At 29.9% G+C, this 17,549-nt stretch overlaps 1 protein-coding gene across 1 annotated transcript in view; it reads left to right on the top strand.

Annotated features, from left to right (window-relative positions):
• LOC111631552 (dynein heavy chain 10, axonemal-like) overlaps positions 1 to 17,549 on the top strand; it is a gene marked incomplete at its 3' end in the record, with an annotated part of 405,219 nt that overhangs the window by 308,206 nt on the left and 79,464 nt on the right. Inside the window, exons 52-56 of the mRNA XM_023375809.1 lie at positions 2,200 to 2,433; positions 4,278 to 4,375; positions 8,933 to 9,122; positions 12,640 to 12,695; positions 16,801 to 16,990. Coding sequence (XP_023231577.1) covers positions 2,200 to 2,433; positions 4,278 to 4,375; positions 8,933 to 9,122; positions 12,640 to 12,695; positions 16,801 to 16,990 — 768 coding nt within the window. The remainder of the gene's footprint in view (positions 1 to 2,199; positions 2,434 to 4,277; positions 4,376 to 8,932; positions 9,123 to 12,639; positions 12,696 to 16,800; positions 16,991 to 17,549) is intronic.

Raw genomic sequence — 17,549 nt, 5'->3', positions numbered from 1 at the left:
TTGTATATATTTTAATATGATTTTATGTGCTTTAAACGTTTATCTAGTGATATTACGACTTCAATATTTGTGGCGGACAGACGTAAAGTCGAATAAAATGACTTAAACTTGATTTTTATTTTTCCATATACTTTTTTAACAAGCGACGTATAATCGGGAACGACGTAACTCGAAACGACGTAAGTCGAGGTATGCCTGTACTAATATTATAAAGAGGTAAAGTTTGTAAGTTTGGATGTAGGAAGTAATCTCCGAAACTACTCATCCAATTTTAAAAATTCTTTCACCAATATTTAGAATGGACTTTCAGGGTGGACATAGTCTGTATATTATTCTGTTAAACATTCATATAAATTAAAAGATATCATCTAGGTAAGCATTATATTTTTGGTGTCAGCATGTGGCGAGGGCAAGACGCATACTTATACAAGATAGGTAACCACGCGGCATGGTCAGCGAGATACGCAGTGCACATGTCTGAACTTGTATATTAGATAGATGTCAAAATTCCCCCTGCGAGGGAGAGGGACAAAATTAAGGCTTACCTTGAAGAATTCAGGTTCTATTATACTATTTTAGATGCAGTTTTTTGCGTTTTAATAGGGTACATCAAGAGAATGTACACTAAGAAGGGATTTTTCAAAATTCCCTCCCATGGGGAGAGTTATATGTTTATAAAAGATACATTTTGAGCCATTGCAATGCATGGCCAGGTCCAACTAGTATATTTGTATTGTCCTTAGCTATTTCATTAATTTATTTATTAAAATATTTTTAAAAATATAGTTTACATAAATNTAACTACCTCCCGACAAATTTAGTTGCGCGCGTAAACTTAAACTAACTTAAACTAAGAGATAGGAAAGGTAGAAGGGAAAATAAGAAGAATTAAAGGACAGAGGGTACCCAATTTTCCTTTTGGTTCTCCACCGTTCCTTGTCTCAGCTTCTTTCTCATCTGTTCTCCTTTTAGAACAATTCAGGTCTCTTCTGGGGTTTTTTCTCTATAATCGTCGACTTGACTCTTCTGCCGATCTGCTTCTTACGGCCTCTTTCTGCAGCGCTCCCTGAGTTTCCATTCCAGAGCCTGCTGCCACTCGTCTCTCTCTCTCTCTCTCTCTGAGTCCGGCCCAAGAATGCTTCTCGAAACTCTTTCTTTCGCCCTCCAGTCTCGTTTTCCCTTTTGTTCTAACACTACCCTCTGATGGGTTAGGGGTGAGGCGAGTTTTCCGAAGTCCGAGACAAAGGAACAAAGAAATCGGAAAGAAGGAAAATTCTAGAATTTAAATTAAACTAAAATTATACAGACTAATAATAATAAAAGAAAACAGGCGTGTAGCCACACTTCAATGGCTGATTAAAGGGTATGCAAAATGCACTTAATCTCTCATCTGGGAGTTTGTAGTTTGTTATTTTAATATTATCCTTTCTACTCTTCAGAAATGTGAATTAGAGTAAGAAATTGCATTGCCTTTCTTTGGCATTTATTTCTGATTTTCAAAAAACTCAATTAGTATCAGAGTAAATTTTCTCTCCATTAGTTTTCATACAGTAATGGCAGCTATGAGTTATTGGATCCAAATTTTAATATCTGATTGAATTCTGCAGTTGACTTTCTTTTCTTTAGTGCAAAAAGGATTCCATATAAACAACCAATAATATTGTTTATATGGATGCATTACTTTGAATTTTCATTTCCAAAGTTTATATATGTGTATTTTTATTTTTAACTTTAATATGTCATTTTTCTGAGCAAAATCTGGTTAACTCTGAATTACATCAGAAATCAGCAGGGTCAGCAATATCTTTAAGGTATGAAGGGTCATTAGGGTCTCTATGCTTATCTGGTATGTGTAGATCAGAAACAGAGGAGGTGCAGCATGTAGCAAAGTAGATTTTCTATGTTGAATCAATCTTTGAAAGAATTATCATCAACCTTCTGCAGCCACTGTTGCAATATAGCTTGCTTCTGGTACTTTGGCTTTCCCCTAATTAATTTTCTGTGAATCAAATAAACAGACATAACAGGTCTACAATCTAGTGGCAGCAAATCCAAAATGTGCTGGACCATGGGAGTTGCCAGATCACAGAATGACAGATTAAAGAAGTTCAATCTATATAAATATAATAATATAGTAATAATTGAACATTTGTAAATTACTAATAATATAATTTAATACAAAGATTATATTTATTTTAGAGCAAACGAATTATAGAAGGATTGACTAAAATTCAACTTGCTCGAGAACAAATTCTACTTTTTCAAGAAAAATTAGATGAACAACAAATTGTTTTGAACAGAAAAACTGATGCTTGCAATGAATTGTTGGAAATTATTTCATTGCAAACTCTTACTATAAAAGAAAAACGACAAATTGAAAATGTCAAAACTGAAGAGCTGAAAGAAAAACATGGACTTATAAGTCATGAGAAGGTAAGACATTGTGAAATATTTATAATATTCAATGCATTATATATACTGATATATAAGAATTTTGCCTATTGAATTTGCATATATAAATGAAAATAAAAAATCAAATTGACAGTTTATGTTCTATTTTGATGAAAAGAAAACACGAAAACTTGCATAATATTAAAGTTTGTAATATAGGGAGTAAAATAAGAAATAATCATTATGAGTGAATGCTCTTACACCTTATTTTTAGCCAGTTTTAATTGGTTTTAAGGTTTTTTATGTTTTACTACCTTTTTAATCAAAAAACATTTTATACATTTTATGAAATTATATTTATTTTTACAGTTTTATTTATACTAGCCCATAATTTTATGATTTAACCAAAATAATTTTATTTCTACAGTTACTTATTTTACTCATGGTTTTAATAATGTTATTTCAGCTGTCACTATAATATTAGGACTGAAGCCTGCAGTAAGCCCAAAATGCATATAATTTTAAATTATAGAAAATAAACCTACTTTTTCCACTCAAAAAGAGTTCCTGTGTGATTTTTTTCTCAACAGCAAACTTGTGCTAATTTCAAAGGAAATACAACAAATTGAGAGAACAGTAAACAATCAAATACTAAGAAATAATCATTTCATTTCATCCCCACGAGATTGAGTTTTCATATTGATTTTTTAGGAGTGAACTTTTTGATATTCTCTTACATTTTGCTGATCAATTTTATAATGTGTTATTGCTGATCCACTTTATTTATCTATAATTTTGCACAATTTTATTTGATTTATGAGTGTTCTTTTTTGATTTTAATGATTCCAATAATTTTGTAAAATATCAAAACTAAAAAGTGCATATTTTTATAAGTTAAAAACATTTTTAAGGGTGAAATCAGCCATCAAATTTAGTATGTCAAGTAGTGATTTTACTTTTAATATCAAAATATTTATTGGATTTGAACAACAGCAATAATGTCTTAACAGTGAAACATTTATGTTCAAAACAGACATTTTCAACTCATTTAACAAATAATTTCATATTATATTAAAGAATATCATAAAAGATTAATTTTAAAAATTGAATATATTACAAACATTTGAATGAGAAGTTTAAAAAATGCAACAATTTATAAATGAAATAGTTATAAACAACAAAATTATAGCAATAAAGCAAATGTAGCAGCTATGTTTTGGCTAGATAAAAATTTCCATCTGCTTAAGATGTTTGAGAAAGGGCTGCCAGGAAGAGCTATGTAAGAGGCATGCACAGATAAAGTCCATATTGATGTCTGGGTTGAATGCAAAAATAACCAATGCAGTGTTGGCCAATCATTTTGTGAAGTCTGATCTGCAATAATACCACTATTAATTTTTGCAATGTTGACTTTTTCCCTATAGCATAGATGTCTTTCTTTGAACTATAAATTTTACTATTTTTCCCCCTCCCCTCTTAACACATGTATGGCAATTCCCCATTGTTTCAGCAGATGGATGATTAATGAATGATACTCGTTCAACAAGGATGAAAACATTAGTACCTCCAAACTTCTTTGCTGGATATTAGGTTTTTTAGTGGTTTTAGTTTAGAGTAAGTTTATATTTTAATTGTTTAAACAAACAAAAAACAGCCTAAAAGCTTAGTTTTTATATGATATTTATAAAAGTTTTACATTTTATTATGTATTAAAAAATAATTTACACAATATAATTTAATTTTGAATTTTATCTTCCTTTATTTTTTGCTCATTCTGCTTAAACAATAATGTGTAATACCAATTTTTCACAATATTTATAATTCTATATATTAATTAGTTAAATATGAAATTAAAAGCAGTTCTAAATGTGTTTTTTTTTTCTTAGATGGAAGCTGAAGTGACCTTAAGTGAAACACTTTCAGCCTTAGATGCAGCACGTAATTCATTAAAAGAAATAGATAAATCTGATATCACAGAAATAAGGTGATTTTTACATATTTGAATATTATATGATTAATAATTTTATTAAAATAAAACTGAAATCAAATTTTCAAATAATTATTATATTGGAATTTTATGAGGGAAAGACAGTAAATAAATCACAAACTGATATGAATAGCTAAAAATGGCAGTTAGTAATTTCTAAAAATATCATTATGCAGTAGCACAATCCACCTTGAAGTAGCAGACTCTAAGTGTTGCATGCATTTGTCCAGCTCAGTTTCAAAATGACAACTATGATTGAAGTTGAAGAGCACATGCCATTATGTGTATTTTATGGCAAATTCATAAGGAAATGCTTCTTGTTTATGATGAAAGTGTTTGTCATATAAAGCAGTATGCATTATACATTTGGTTTGATAAATTTTTTTCTGACAGTCAAATGTTACTGATAAAAACCAATCTGATTGCCAACAGAAGCAGAAGTTTGAGAAGTGTGCATACAGTGGATTTTCAGAAAACTTAGGGAAGAACACAAAATGAACTGAATAAGTCTGTCCATACATCTCACATCTCAACAGTCTGAAGATGAAGGACAAGACATGATTAACAGAATTGTTATTGGAAACAAAATGTGGATGCATCACTGCTAACTCAAATCAATGCATGACCCAATACAATGGAAATATCCTTCTTCACCTTCAACAAAGAAATTTGAAGAAAGGTTATACTTATAGTGATTTGTGATTTGCAAAGAGTACTGTTATTTCACTTCTACAAGCAAAATCAGAATGTGAATGCTAAATCCTATTGTTAAGTTCTGTCAAACTTTCACAGTACAATTTGAAAAAATGTATATTGATTACAGGAATTCTGTTTTATCATAGCAATAGCAAATTAGGTTAACAAAACTTGATGCCAAGTTTTATTAACCTAGAAGAAAAATGAATAACTAAGCTAGAACTTTCTGAGCATCTACATTACAGCCCTGATTTAGTCCCAAGCTATTTTCATCTGTTGGGCTTCTAAAAATTCATCTTGGAGACAAACATTTTGTAAGTAATAAAGAGGTTGAACATGAGATGCATATGTCACTGAGTCAGTAGACCCAAGATACTTATGCAGCCAAAATTGAAACTTTGATAAACAATGGGATAATGCAAGGTGCCTGTACCTTGGGGCATATGCCTTTCCTTTTTTTGTTTCAATTGCCCTTTTCTTAATCCCAAGGGGGTCCAAATAACAAAATTTGTGACTTAATGAAATTAATGAATGATATTTGTCCATTGACCCAGGTAACTTTGTCATATATTGACCAAAACCTCCATTCCTTGTTTTCAAGGCCAAGTTTTATCCCTGAGTTCAATCCGCACCACCTTGCAGGAGTGCTGATCCGACATTGAATCATATGCTTCTTGCATAAAGTATGATGCCCTTATTTATAACATGTGCTCTCCCTCTTTTTTATACTCTGCAGGTGTCGTTGGATTTGTGCATTAATATTAGTGGGTATTATGTCGTGAAATAAAGGCTCTTGTAAATGTGATGATAAATGGTTTTCAAGTTTCTATTTCATATAATTTCTATAATAGTTGTTTGTGACTTGTTTACTTACTTTTCCTAATATATTCAGAATTCTAAAAATCAAATGCAGAAAAAATTAAAAAACGATCTGGAATTTATTATTAACAAGAATATTACAATTAACAAGAATGTCTCAAAAACAGTTTCTTACTTTCATTATTGTGTTAATGTAACTTCCTGTAGGTTGTGTTTTTAATTTTAGAGAGGTGCAGGTAATGCAATGATGCTTTACCTGCACCTGCTGATGATGAATTTATCTGCTGATTTTAAATTGCAATCACAAACTCATTCAATAGTTTTTTTATTTGTTAAACTTACAAACAGTATTTTTAAAAATATGAAAAATCTTTTATGCACCACACATAGTGTTGCCACCTTTTCAAAATCGCTGCCCCAGACAGCAGGTCAGGTTTGTTCGAACAGAAGTTCCTGACACATGTGCAATGTCATTTTACAATGCGAAGAATAACGTGCATGCCAGTTCTAAATCAGTTACAGTTAGGGACTAGGGACTTGTGTAGGAGTAACATAAGTAACCTTAAATTAAGAAAGAACAGGTATGGATAACTTAGCTCTCTTGGATATTGGAGATGTGTACGATCATACTGTATATGCAAAAAAATAAAAGGTCAACAGGTTGCGCGCCACACGTTGGCGTAAACAGACTAACATGGCAGAATTGCAGATGAGTTTCAGTGAGTGCGAGTTCTTTCGCTGTTAAAATAGTGTAAATTTGTAAAAATATTTGCAAGAACTTTGTTTCATCGTAATTTCACAATTTCTACGAAATTCCTGGACAAAATTAATAGTTCACCCAGACAGTGAGTCAATTCCCAGACTGTCCGGATGAAAACCAGATGGTAGGTAACACTAACCACACGTATTCATCTGCCATTGCAATTTTTTCTGGAAACTACATGAAACATATATGTATGCCTTACTTTTAATTCTCTCCCATTTTCTGTGTCAGTACTTGTTTTAATTGGCACTATTAGATACTAGAGCAACAGTTGCCAACCTTTCACATCTCACAGACCACTAAACTCACAATTTTGAATCCCATGGACAACTATCATGAATTTTTTAAACAATATAAACATCTGTAGAGTAATGATCATAAAAGTTCCAATTTATTTTATTTTATTATGAAATCCACTTGTTTAATTATAACAAATTAGTGTGAAGTTTGTTGCTGCTTGTTTGAAATAAATTTATGGATTCTTGGCTCTTTTCTACAAAGGATGACAATCTCACTCATATTGTTTATTGTTGATTAATTATTGATTTATTGACATTATTATTTATTGATAACAATCATTTTGTATTTGGTTTTAGATTTGAATAAAAACTCCCAATGAGTGAGAAAAAGCAACCAAAAATTTTGCATTTCCTTTATAATACTTTGTGTAACCAATGTCCAAATTTCTCCATGGACCACCAAAATTTTCTTGCAGACCATCAGTGGTCCACAGATGACTGGTTGGCAACCACTGCACTAGAGAACTATTTAAAACCAATTGTGAATTTTATGTATATTAGTCCTCTACAGTGAATAACACCTATGATCAAAATCTTAAATCCATGTTTTTAGTATGTAGTTTATGTAGTCTCTGTAGCTTTCCTAACAGTAACAATGACATTAATGGAAATTATTTTATTTATTATTTATTTACTCTATATCTAGTTGAGTAATCATTCCTACCATGTAATTTTAAAAATGGAGTATTGAAAATTATGCCATTTTAGCACTTTTTTCAGTCATTTTATCATATTATACCATGTTCAATTGTCATTTTTTATTTTTTACACATAATGCAGTTTAGGTGGTTCCATCTCAAATATTTTGTTTTTTTTTTCTATTTATTTTATAAATAAATGTACAATGAACTACTAACAGAAACAAAAGGAAAGAAATAAGAAAAAACATGTCTGAGACTATATCTTCTAAACTGCATATCTGTGAAATATATTTTCAATAGAAAATTCAGAGGTGAATGTATATGGACAATTACATAAAGATTTTATTTTGGTTCTAGCAATTTTTTATTGAGTATATGCCATTGCAGGTTATAAGCAGGAAACTGCAGTAATTCTTAAATCAAATAATAATTGTATTGGAGTATGTAGATTATATAATTAAAATATTAAAAATTTGAATGAATATTTTCTAAAATTTACATAAGCTTATATGTGTGTAAGTTTTTATATATTTCTTAATATGTTGCTAATTTATCTACTATATATACATATATACAATGTACAGCTAAGTTATTTTGAGTTCATTAATTTCTAAAATAGTGGAAATTTAGAAATATGAATGCCATCTGAAATAATGAGTTAATATTGCTAACTTTAATAATGTACAGTACATTCTGATCTTAGCCTTGAATTTGGAATTTGATGCATGATGTTATGAAATTTTTTAAAAAATATAAAAAGAAAAATCATTATTATAAATCAGTCTAAAAAGAATTTCTAAATTGAATCTTTACAAACTGTAAATCAAAATACCACTATAATGAAAAATTGCTGAGGATAAAAGTAATAGTATATTTAAACTTCAGTATATATGAACTTTTATTATACAGTATAATACAATATTAGAATAAAAATAAAACAACTTTAGAATTTTATAATTGCCATTTAAATTTTAACTTCCATTTATTTATGATGATTTCTTAGTGAAAAACAACATACAAAAACTGAGTTTAATTTTTATGTTCAATGCTTGTTTTTATGAAAGCATTACTACAGACAGAATTCTCACAACAGAACTTTTCTCAATTTATTACGTTTAATAAAACAATGTTATTTATTTTGTTTGGATATTGAAATATTTATCTCTAAAAGTATGTCAACAAAACTGAAAACATTTGCATTGCACATAAATTTAAGTTTTATTAAAGCAAAGTTTTTAATACACTTTAAATTATATTTTTAATTTTAATATTAGCATTATATTAAATTACATAAATTAAATTTATTTGATAGAATTTTTTCCTTATAAATTTACAGATCATTTGTTGCACCTCCACCAGTAGTAATGACTGTAGCTTTATGTATTTGTGCTTTACTTGGTAAACAAACAACTTGGAAAACTGCAAGAGCAATGATGTCAGAACCAACTTTTATGGAAAATTTATTGAATTTAAATGTAGAGAATATACCAAATCAAAATATCACTATAATGAAAAGATTGCTGAAGGTAAAAAATAAAAATTTAATAATATAGTTTATATATAAAAATATTCACAATTCAAAATTAACAAAAAGGTTCACTCTGCCTGTAAAGACTGTTTTGTTCCTGAGGAAGTGAAAAGACAGAATTTGAATATATTTTTTTTGTTTCTTCTGATGTAAATATTTTTATATCTATACAGGTATACCTCGCCTTACGTCGGTAATTGGTTCCAGGAAAACGACGTAAATCGAATTTACCTGTTTCCGAATCTACTTATCACTAGGAAAGCATTTTAAATAATATATGGTTAATAAAAATCTATTTTAAGCTTACAAACAAATAAATTTTAGTTTTTAATATAGTACAAAAAAATAATCTAAATTTACGAATGCGTGTACTGTAAATACAGTACATACTTGTATATATTTTAATATGATTTTATGTGCTTTAAACGTTTATCTAGTGATATTACGACTTCAATATTTGTGGCGGACAGACGTAAAGTCGAATAAAATGACTTAAACTTGATTTTTATTTTTCCATATACTTTTTTAACAAGCGACGTATAATCGGGAACGACGTAACTCGAAACGACGTAAGTCGAGGTATGCCTGTACTAATATTATAAAGAGGTAAAGTTTGTAAGTTTGGATGTAGGAAGTAATCTCCGAAACTACTCATCCAATTTTAAAAATTCTTTCACCAATATTTAGAATGGACTTTCAGGGTGGACATAGTCTGTATATTATTCTGTTAAACATTCATATAAATTAAAAGATATCATCTAGGTAAGCATTATATTTTTGGTGTCAGCATGTGGCGAGGGCAAGACGCATACTTATACAAGATAGGTAACCACGCGGCATGGTCAGCGAGATACGCAGTGCACATGTCTGAACTTGTATATTAGATAGATGTCAAAATTCCCCCTGCGAGGGAGAGGGACAAAATTAAGGCTTACCTTGAAGAATTCAGGTTCTATTATACTATTTTAGATGCAGTTTTTTGCGTTTTAATAGGGTACATCAAGAGAATGTACACTAAGAAGGGATTTTTCAAAATTCCCTCCCATGGGGAGAGTTATATGTTTATAAAAGATACATTTTGAGCCATTGCAATGCATGGCCAGGTCCAACTAGTATATTTGTATTGTCCTTAGCTATTTCATTAATTTATTTATTAAAATATTTTTAAAAATATAGTTTACATAAATTTTTATTACATAACCAGGACTCAGAGTAAAGTTATTTTTAGTAAATACTATAATTTTGAACAGTTGAGCTGGGGATTATTTGTGTTTAAACTTTCAAACTGTCTGAAGTCCCATACCAGTGGTCGGAAACCTGCTGTTTCGGAGTGCATCCAGCTCTTTTAATGCATAATTGTGGCTCTTCTTAAGTTAGTAAATAATATACATATTACAAAATAAAACTTTAAATTTAAGTAAAACAAAAAGATAACTCATAAACTTCACTATATTTTTTTAAAGACTTTTTTATTTCACTAATCACTTATCACTTCATTATCAGAGTAAGGACAAAAGTTAATAATCATAATAATTGAATACCACCTTGAGAAAAACATACCAAACTAACCTATCAAAGGTAGAATTTAGCACTTTAATAGATGGCGATTAAGGGGTGGTGTCATTAAAAATGGCAATATGAACAATCATGTCATCTTGGCATATTGTAGTTATATACTGTTCTTATTTACTCATGTTTAGTTCATTAACCCCTCTGCAACTCCTCAAATATTTTACAAACCTTTTTGTTATACTATGTATTATTGCATGTGTAATCTGCAATGACATTTATTCTGAGAAAACAGATAATCTGTGGACTACTAAAATATGATACTTCTTGTCTGCAATGTTGCCACTGAGCAGCATCTTTTATTATTTCTTATTTTAACAGTGAGGTATATGGTGGAATACAAGGTCTGTTAAAAAAAAAAAAGACTGAACTTTTGTCATACAAACTTTATTATCATAATTACAATATTATACATTATACAGGCATACCTCGACTTACGTCGTTTCGAGTTATGTCGTTCCCGATTATACGTCGTTTGTCAAAAAAGTATATGGAAAAATAAAAATCAAATTTAAGTCATTTTATTCAACTTTACGTCTGTCCGCCACAAATATTGAAGTCGTAATATCAGTAGAAAAGCGTTTAAAGCACATAAAATCATATTAAAATATATACAAGTATGTTCTGTATTTACAGTACATGCATTCGTAAATTTAGAATACTTTTTTCTGTACTATATTAAAAACTAAAATTTATTTGTTTGTAAGCTTAAAATAGATTTTTATTAACCATATATTATTAAAAATGCATTAATAAATAAAATACAGAACCGGGAATGGTAATTTATGGTTTCGCCTAGTGACAAGTAGATTCAGAGACAAGTAAATTCGACTTACGTCGTTTTCCTGGAACCAATTACTGACGTAAGGCGAGGTATACCTGTACATGTTTGTCCCTTCAAAGTATTCCTCCTGTTTGTAACACACGGTTTCCATTGTGGTGTGCACGTGGTGATTATTGAGTTCTCACAAAGAGACAGGAATATAAAACAATAAGACGTGCTTTATTTTACTTTACGAACATATATACAGGAAAGGTTCGTTGATTCCGACCTCCTTGTTCCTCACTTTTATTAAACAAAAGGGAACAAACAACACCGATTTTTAATTCACAGCGGAGCTAAACTTTTCTTTCGCGTAACAAAGGAGACACTTAATTACTAACTTAAAACTACTTATAACTAGAAGAGGAAAGGAAGAACAAGAATTAGGATAGAATGGGAGAAATAAAAATGGAAATTTGTTGTAAGGAACGGGTACCCGAATGGTTGATTGAGGTGGTGGCCACTAGATGATTTTCGTCTTGGGATTCTTTTCTTCTATGGGGACGGAGCACATGCGAGGACCCAAAATTCGTCCTTTAGTCTCGGCTTTTCCAATGTTCTTTTTCTCTTCCAATGCTACTTCTTTCTTTAGTGTTCTTCGTAACCCTTCCGGCCGAAGCAACACCGAACTCGAGACCGCTCTCTCCGACGGTCTTTCCTCCTCCGGTCCAAAGCCAAAAGTGTCCTCATCGTCCCCCCACTTGCCCTCTGGGCTACCTTCGCTCCTTTGTCCCGAAATTNTTTGAATATTATATGATTAATAATTTTATTAAAATAAAACTGAAATCAAATTTTCAAATAATTATTATATTGGAATTTTATGAGGGAAAGACAGTAAATAAATCACAAACTGATATGAATAGCTAAAAATGGCAGTTAGTAATTTCTAAAAATATCATTATGCAGTAGCACAATCCACCTTGAAGTAGCAGACTCTAAGTGTTGCATGCATTTGTCCAGCTCAGTTTCAAAATGACAACTATGATTGAAGTTGAAGAGCACATGCCATTATGTGTATTTTATGGCAAATTCATAAGGAAATGCTTCTTGTTTATGATGAAAGTGTTTGTCATATAAAGCAGTATGCATTATACATTTGGTTTGATAAATTTTTTTCTGACAGTCAAATGTTACTGATAAAAACCAATCTGATTGCCAACAGAAGCAGAAGTTTGAGAAGTGTGCATACAGTGGATTTTCAGAAAACTTAGGGAAGAACACAAAATGAACTGAATAAGTCTGTCCATACATCTCACATCTCAACAGTCTGAAGATGAAGGACAAGACATGATTAACAGAATTGTTATTGGAAACAAAATGTGGATGCATCACTGCTAACTCAAATCAATGCATGACCCAATACAATGGAAATATCCTTCTTCACCTTCAACAAAGAAATTTGAAGAAAGGTTATACTTATAGTGATTTGTGATTTGCAAAGAGTACTGTTATTTCACTTCTACAAGCAAAATCAGAATGTGAATGCTAAATCCTATTGTTAAGTTCTGTCAAACTTTCACAGTACAATTTGAAAAAATGTATATTGATTACAGGAATTCTGTTTTATCATAGCAATAGCAAATTAGGTTAACAAAACTTGATGCCAAGTTTTATTAACCTAGAAGAAAAATGAATAACTAAGCTAGAACTTTCTGAGCATCTACATTACAGCCCTGATTTAGTCCCAAGCTATTTTCATCTGTTGGGCTTCTAAAAATTCATCTTGGAGACAAACATTTTGTAAGTAATAAAGAGGTTGAACATGAGATGCATATGTCACTGAGTCAGTAGACCCAAGATACTTATGCAGCCAAAATTGAAACTTTGATAAACAATGGGATAATGCAAGGTGCCTGTACCTTGGGGCATATGCCTTTCCTTTTTTTGTTTCAATTGCCCTTTTCTTAATCCCAAGGGGGTCCAAATAACAAAATTTGTGACTTAATGAAATTAATGAATGATATTTGTCCATTGACCCAGGTAACTTTGTCATATATTGACCAAAACCTCCATTCCTTGTTTTCAAGGCCAAGTTTTATCCCTGAGTTCAATCCGCACCACCTTGCAGGAGTGCTGATCCGACATTGAATCATATGCTTCTTGCATAAAGTATGATGCCCTTATTTATAACATGTGCTCTCCCTCTTTTTTATACTCTGCAGGTGTCGTTGGATTTGTGCATTAATATTAGTGGGTATTATGTCGTGAAATAAAGGCTCTTGTAAATGTGATGATAAATGGTTTTCAAGTTTCTATTTCATATAATTTCTATAATAGTTGTTTGTGACTTGTTTACTTACTTTTCCTAATATATTCAGAATTCTAAAAATCAAATGCAGAAAAAATTAAAAAACGATCTGGAATTTATTATTAACAAGAATATTACAATTAACAAGAATGTCTCAAAAACAGTTTCTTACTTTCATTATTGTGTTAATGTAACTTCCTGTAGGTTGTGTTTTTAATTTTAGAGAGGTGCAGGTAATGCAATGATGCTTTACCTGCACCTGCTGATGATGAATTTATCTGCTGATTTTAAATTGCAATCACAAACTCATTCAATAGTTTTTTTATTTGTTAAACTTACAAACAGTATTTTTAAAAATATGAAAAATCTTTTATGCACCACACATAGTGTTGCCACCTTTTCAAAATCGCTGCCCCAGACAGCAGGTCAGGTTTGTTCGAACAGAAGTTCCTGACACATGTGCAATGTCATTTTACAATGCGAAGAATAACGTGCATGCCAGTTCTAAATCAGTTACAGTTAGGGACTAGGGACTTGTGTAGGAGTAACATAAGTAACCTTAAATTAAGAAAGAACAGGTATGGATAACTTAGCTCTCTTGGATATTGGAGATGTGTACGATCATACTGTACATGCAAAAAAATAAAAGGTCAACAGGTTGCGCGCCACACGTTGGCGTAAACAGACTAACATGGCAGAATTGCAGATGAGTTTCAGTGAGTGCGAGTTCTTTCGCTGTTAAAATAGTGTAAATTTGTAAAAATATTTGCAAGAACTTTGTTTCATCGTAATTTCACAATTTCTACGAAATTCCTGGACAAAATTAATAGTTCACCCAGACAGTGAGTCAATTCCCAGACTGTCCGGATGAAAACCAGATGGTAGGTAACACTAACCACACGTATTCATCTGCCATTGCAATTTTTTCTGGAAACTACATGAAACATATATGTATGCCTTACTTTTAATTCTCTCCCATTTTCTGTGTCAGTACTTGTTTTAATTGGCACTATTAGATACTAGAGCAACAGTTGCCAACCTTTCACATCTCACAGACCACTAAACTCACAATTTTGAATCCCATGGACAACTATCATGAATTTTTTAAACAATATAAACATCTGTAGAGTAATGATCATAAAAGTTCCAATTTATTTTATTTTATTATGAAATCCACTTGTTTAATTATAACAAATTAGTGTGAAGTTTGTTGCTGCTTGTTTGAAATAAATTTATGGATTCTTGGCTCTTTTCTACAAAGGATGACAATCTCACTCATATTGTTTATTGTTGATTAATTATTGATTTATTGACATTATTATTTATTGATAACAATCATTTTGTATTTGGTTTTAGATTTGAATAAAAACTCCCAATGAGTGAGAAAAAGCAACCAAAAATTTTGCATTTCCTTTATAATACTTTGTGTAACCAATGTCCAAATTTCTCCATGGACCACCAAAATTTTCTTGCAGACCATCAGTGGTCCACAGATGACTGGTTGGCAACCACTGCACTAGAGAACTATTTAAAACCAATTGTGAATTTTATGTATATTAGTCCTCTACAGTGAATAACACCTATGATCAAAATCTTAAATCCATGTTTTTAGTATGTAGTTTATGTAGTCTCTGTAGCTTTCCTAACAGTAACAATGACATTAATGGAAATTATTTTATTTATTATTTATTTACTCTATATCTAGTTGAGTAATCATTCCTACCATGTAATTTTAAAAATGGAGTATTGAAAATTATGCCATTTTAGCACTTTTTTCAGTCATTTTATCATATTATACCATGTTCAATTGTCATTTTTTATTTTTGACACATAATGCAGTTTAGGTGGTTCCATCTCAAATATTTTGTTTTTTTTTTCTATTTATTTTATAAATAAATGTACAATGAACTACTAACAGAAACAAAAGGAAAGAAATAAGAAAAAACATGTCTGAGACTATATCTTCTAAACTGCATATCTGTGAAATATATTTTCAATAGAAAATTCAGAGGTGAATGTATATGGACAATTACATAAAGATTTTATTTTGGTTCTAGCAATTTTTTATTGAGTATATGCCATTGCAGGTTATAAGCAGGAAACTGCAGTAATTCTTAAATCAAATAATAATTGTATTGGAGTATGTAGATTATATAATTAAAATATTAAAAATTTGAATGAATATTTTCTAAAATTTACATAAGCTTATATGTGTGTAAGTTTTTATATATTTCTTAATATGTTGCTAATTTATCTACTATATATACATATATACAATGTACAGCTAAGTTATTTTGAGTTCATTAATTTCTAAAATAGTGGAAATTTAGAAATATGAATGCCATCTGAAATAATGAGTTAATATTGCTAACTTTAATAATGTACAGTACATTCTGATCTTAGCCTTGAATTTGGAATTTGATGCATGATGTTATGAAATTTTTTAAAAAATATAAAAAGAAAAATCATTATTATAAATCAGTCTAAAAAGAATTTCTAAATTGAATCTTTACAAACTGTAAATCAAAATACCACTATAATGAAAAATTGCTGAGGATAAAAGTAATAGTATATTTAAACTTCAGTATATATGAACTTTTATTATACAGTATAATACAATATTAGAATAAAAATAAAACAACTTTAGAATTTTATAATTGCCATTTAAATTTTAACTTCCATTTATTTATGATGATTTCTTAGTGAAAAACAACATACAAAAACTGAGTTTAATTTTTATGTTCAATGCTTGTTTTTATGAAAGCATTACTACAGACAGAATTCTCACAACAGAACTTTTCTCAATTTATTACGTTTAATAAAACAATGTTATTTATTTTGTTTGGATATTGAAATATTTATCTCTAAAAGTATGTCAACAAAACTGAAAACATTTGCATTGCACATAAATTTAAGTTTTATTAAAGCAAAGTTTTTAATACACTTTAAATTATATTTTTAATTTTAATATTAGCATTATATTAAATTACATAAATTAAATTTATTTGATAGAATTTTTTCCTTATAAATTTACAGATCATTTGTTGCACCTCCACCAGTAGTAATGACTGTAGCTTTATGTATTTGTGCTTTACTTGGTAAACAAACAACTTGGAAAACTGCAAGAGCAATGATGTCAGAACCAACTTTTATGGAAAATTTATTGAATTTAAATGTAGAGAATATACCAAATCAAAATATCACTATAATGAAAAGATTGCTGAAGGTAAAAAATAAAAATTTAATAATATAGTTTATATATAAAAATATTCACAATTCAAAATTAACAAAAAGGTTCACTCTGCCTGTAAAGACTGTTTTGTTCCTGAGGAAGTGAAAAGACAGAATTTGAATATATTTTTTTTGTTTCTTCTGATGTAAATATTTTTATATCTATACAGGTATACCTCGCCTTACGTCGGTAATTGGTTCCAGGAAAACGACGTAAATCGAATTTACCTGTTTCCGAATCTACTTATCACTAGGAAAGCATTTTAAATAATATATGGTTAATAAAAATCTATTTTAAGCTTACAAACAAATAAATTTTAGTTTTTAATATAGTACAAAAAAAGTAATCTAAATTTACGAATGCGTGTACTGTAAATACAGTACATACTTGTATATATTTTAATATGATTTTATGTGCTTTAAACGTTTATCTAGTGATATTACGACTTCAATATTTGTGGCGGACAGACGTAAAGTCGAATAAAATGACTTAAACTTGATTTTTATTTTTCCATATACTTTTTTAACAAGCGACGTATAATCGGGAACGACGT

Source organism: Centruroides sculpturatus, unplaced genomic scaffold (genome assembly GCF_000671375.1).
Source record: "Centruroides sculpturatus isolate CEXI.00-Female unplaced genomic scaffold, Cexi_2.0 scaffold686, whole genome shotgun sequence".
NCBI classification, from domain to species: domain Eukaryota; kingdom Metazoa; phylum Arthropoda; class Arachnida; order Scorpiones; family Buthidae; genus Centruroides; species Centruroides sculpturatus.
Note: the sequence above shows the minus strand (reverse complement) of the source record. Positions and strands in the feature narration are given on the sequence as shown.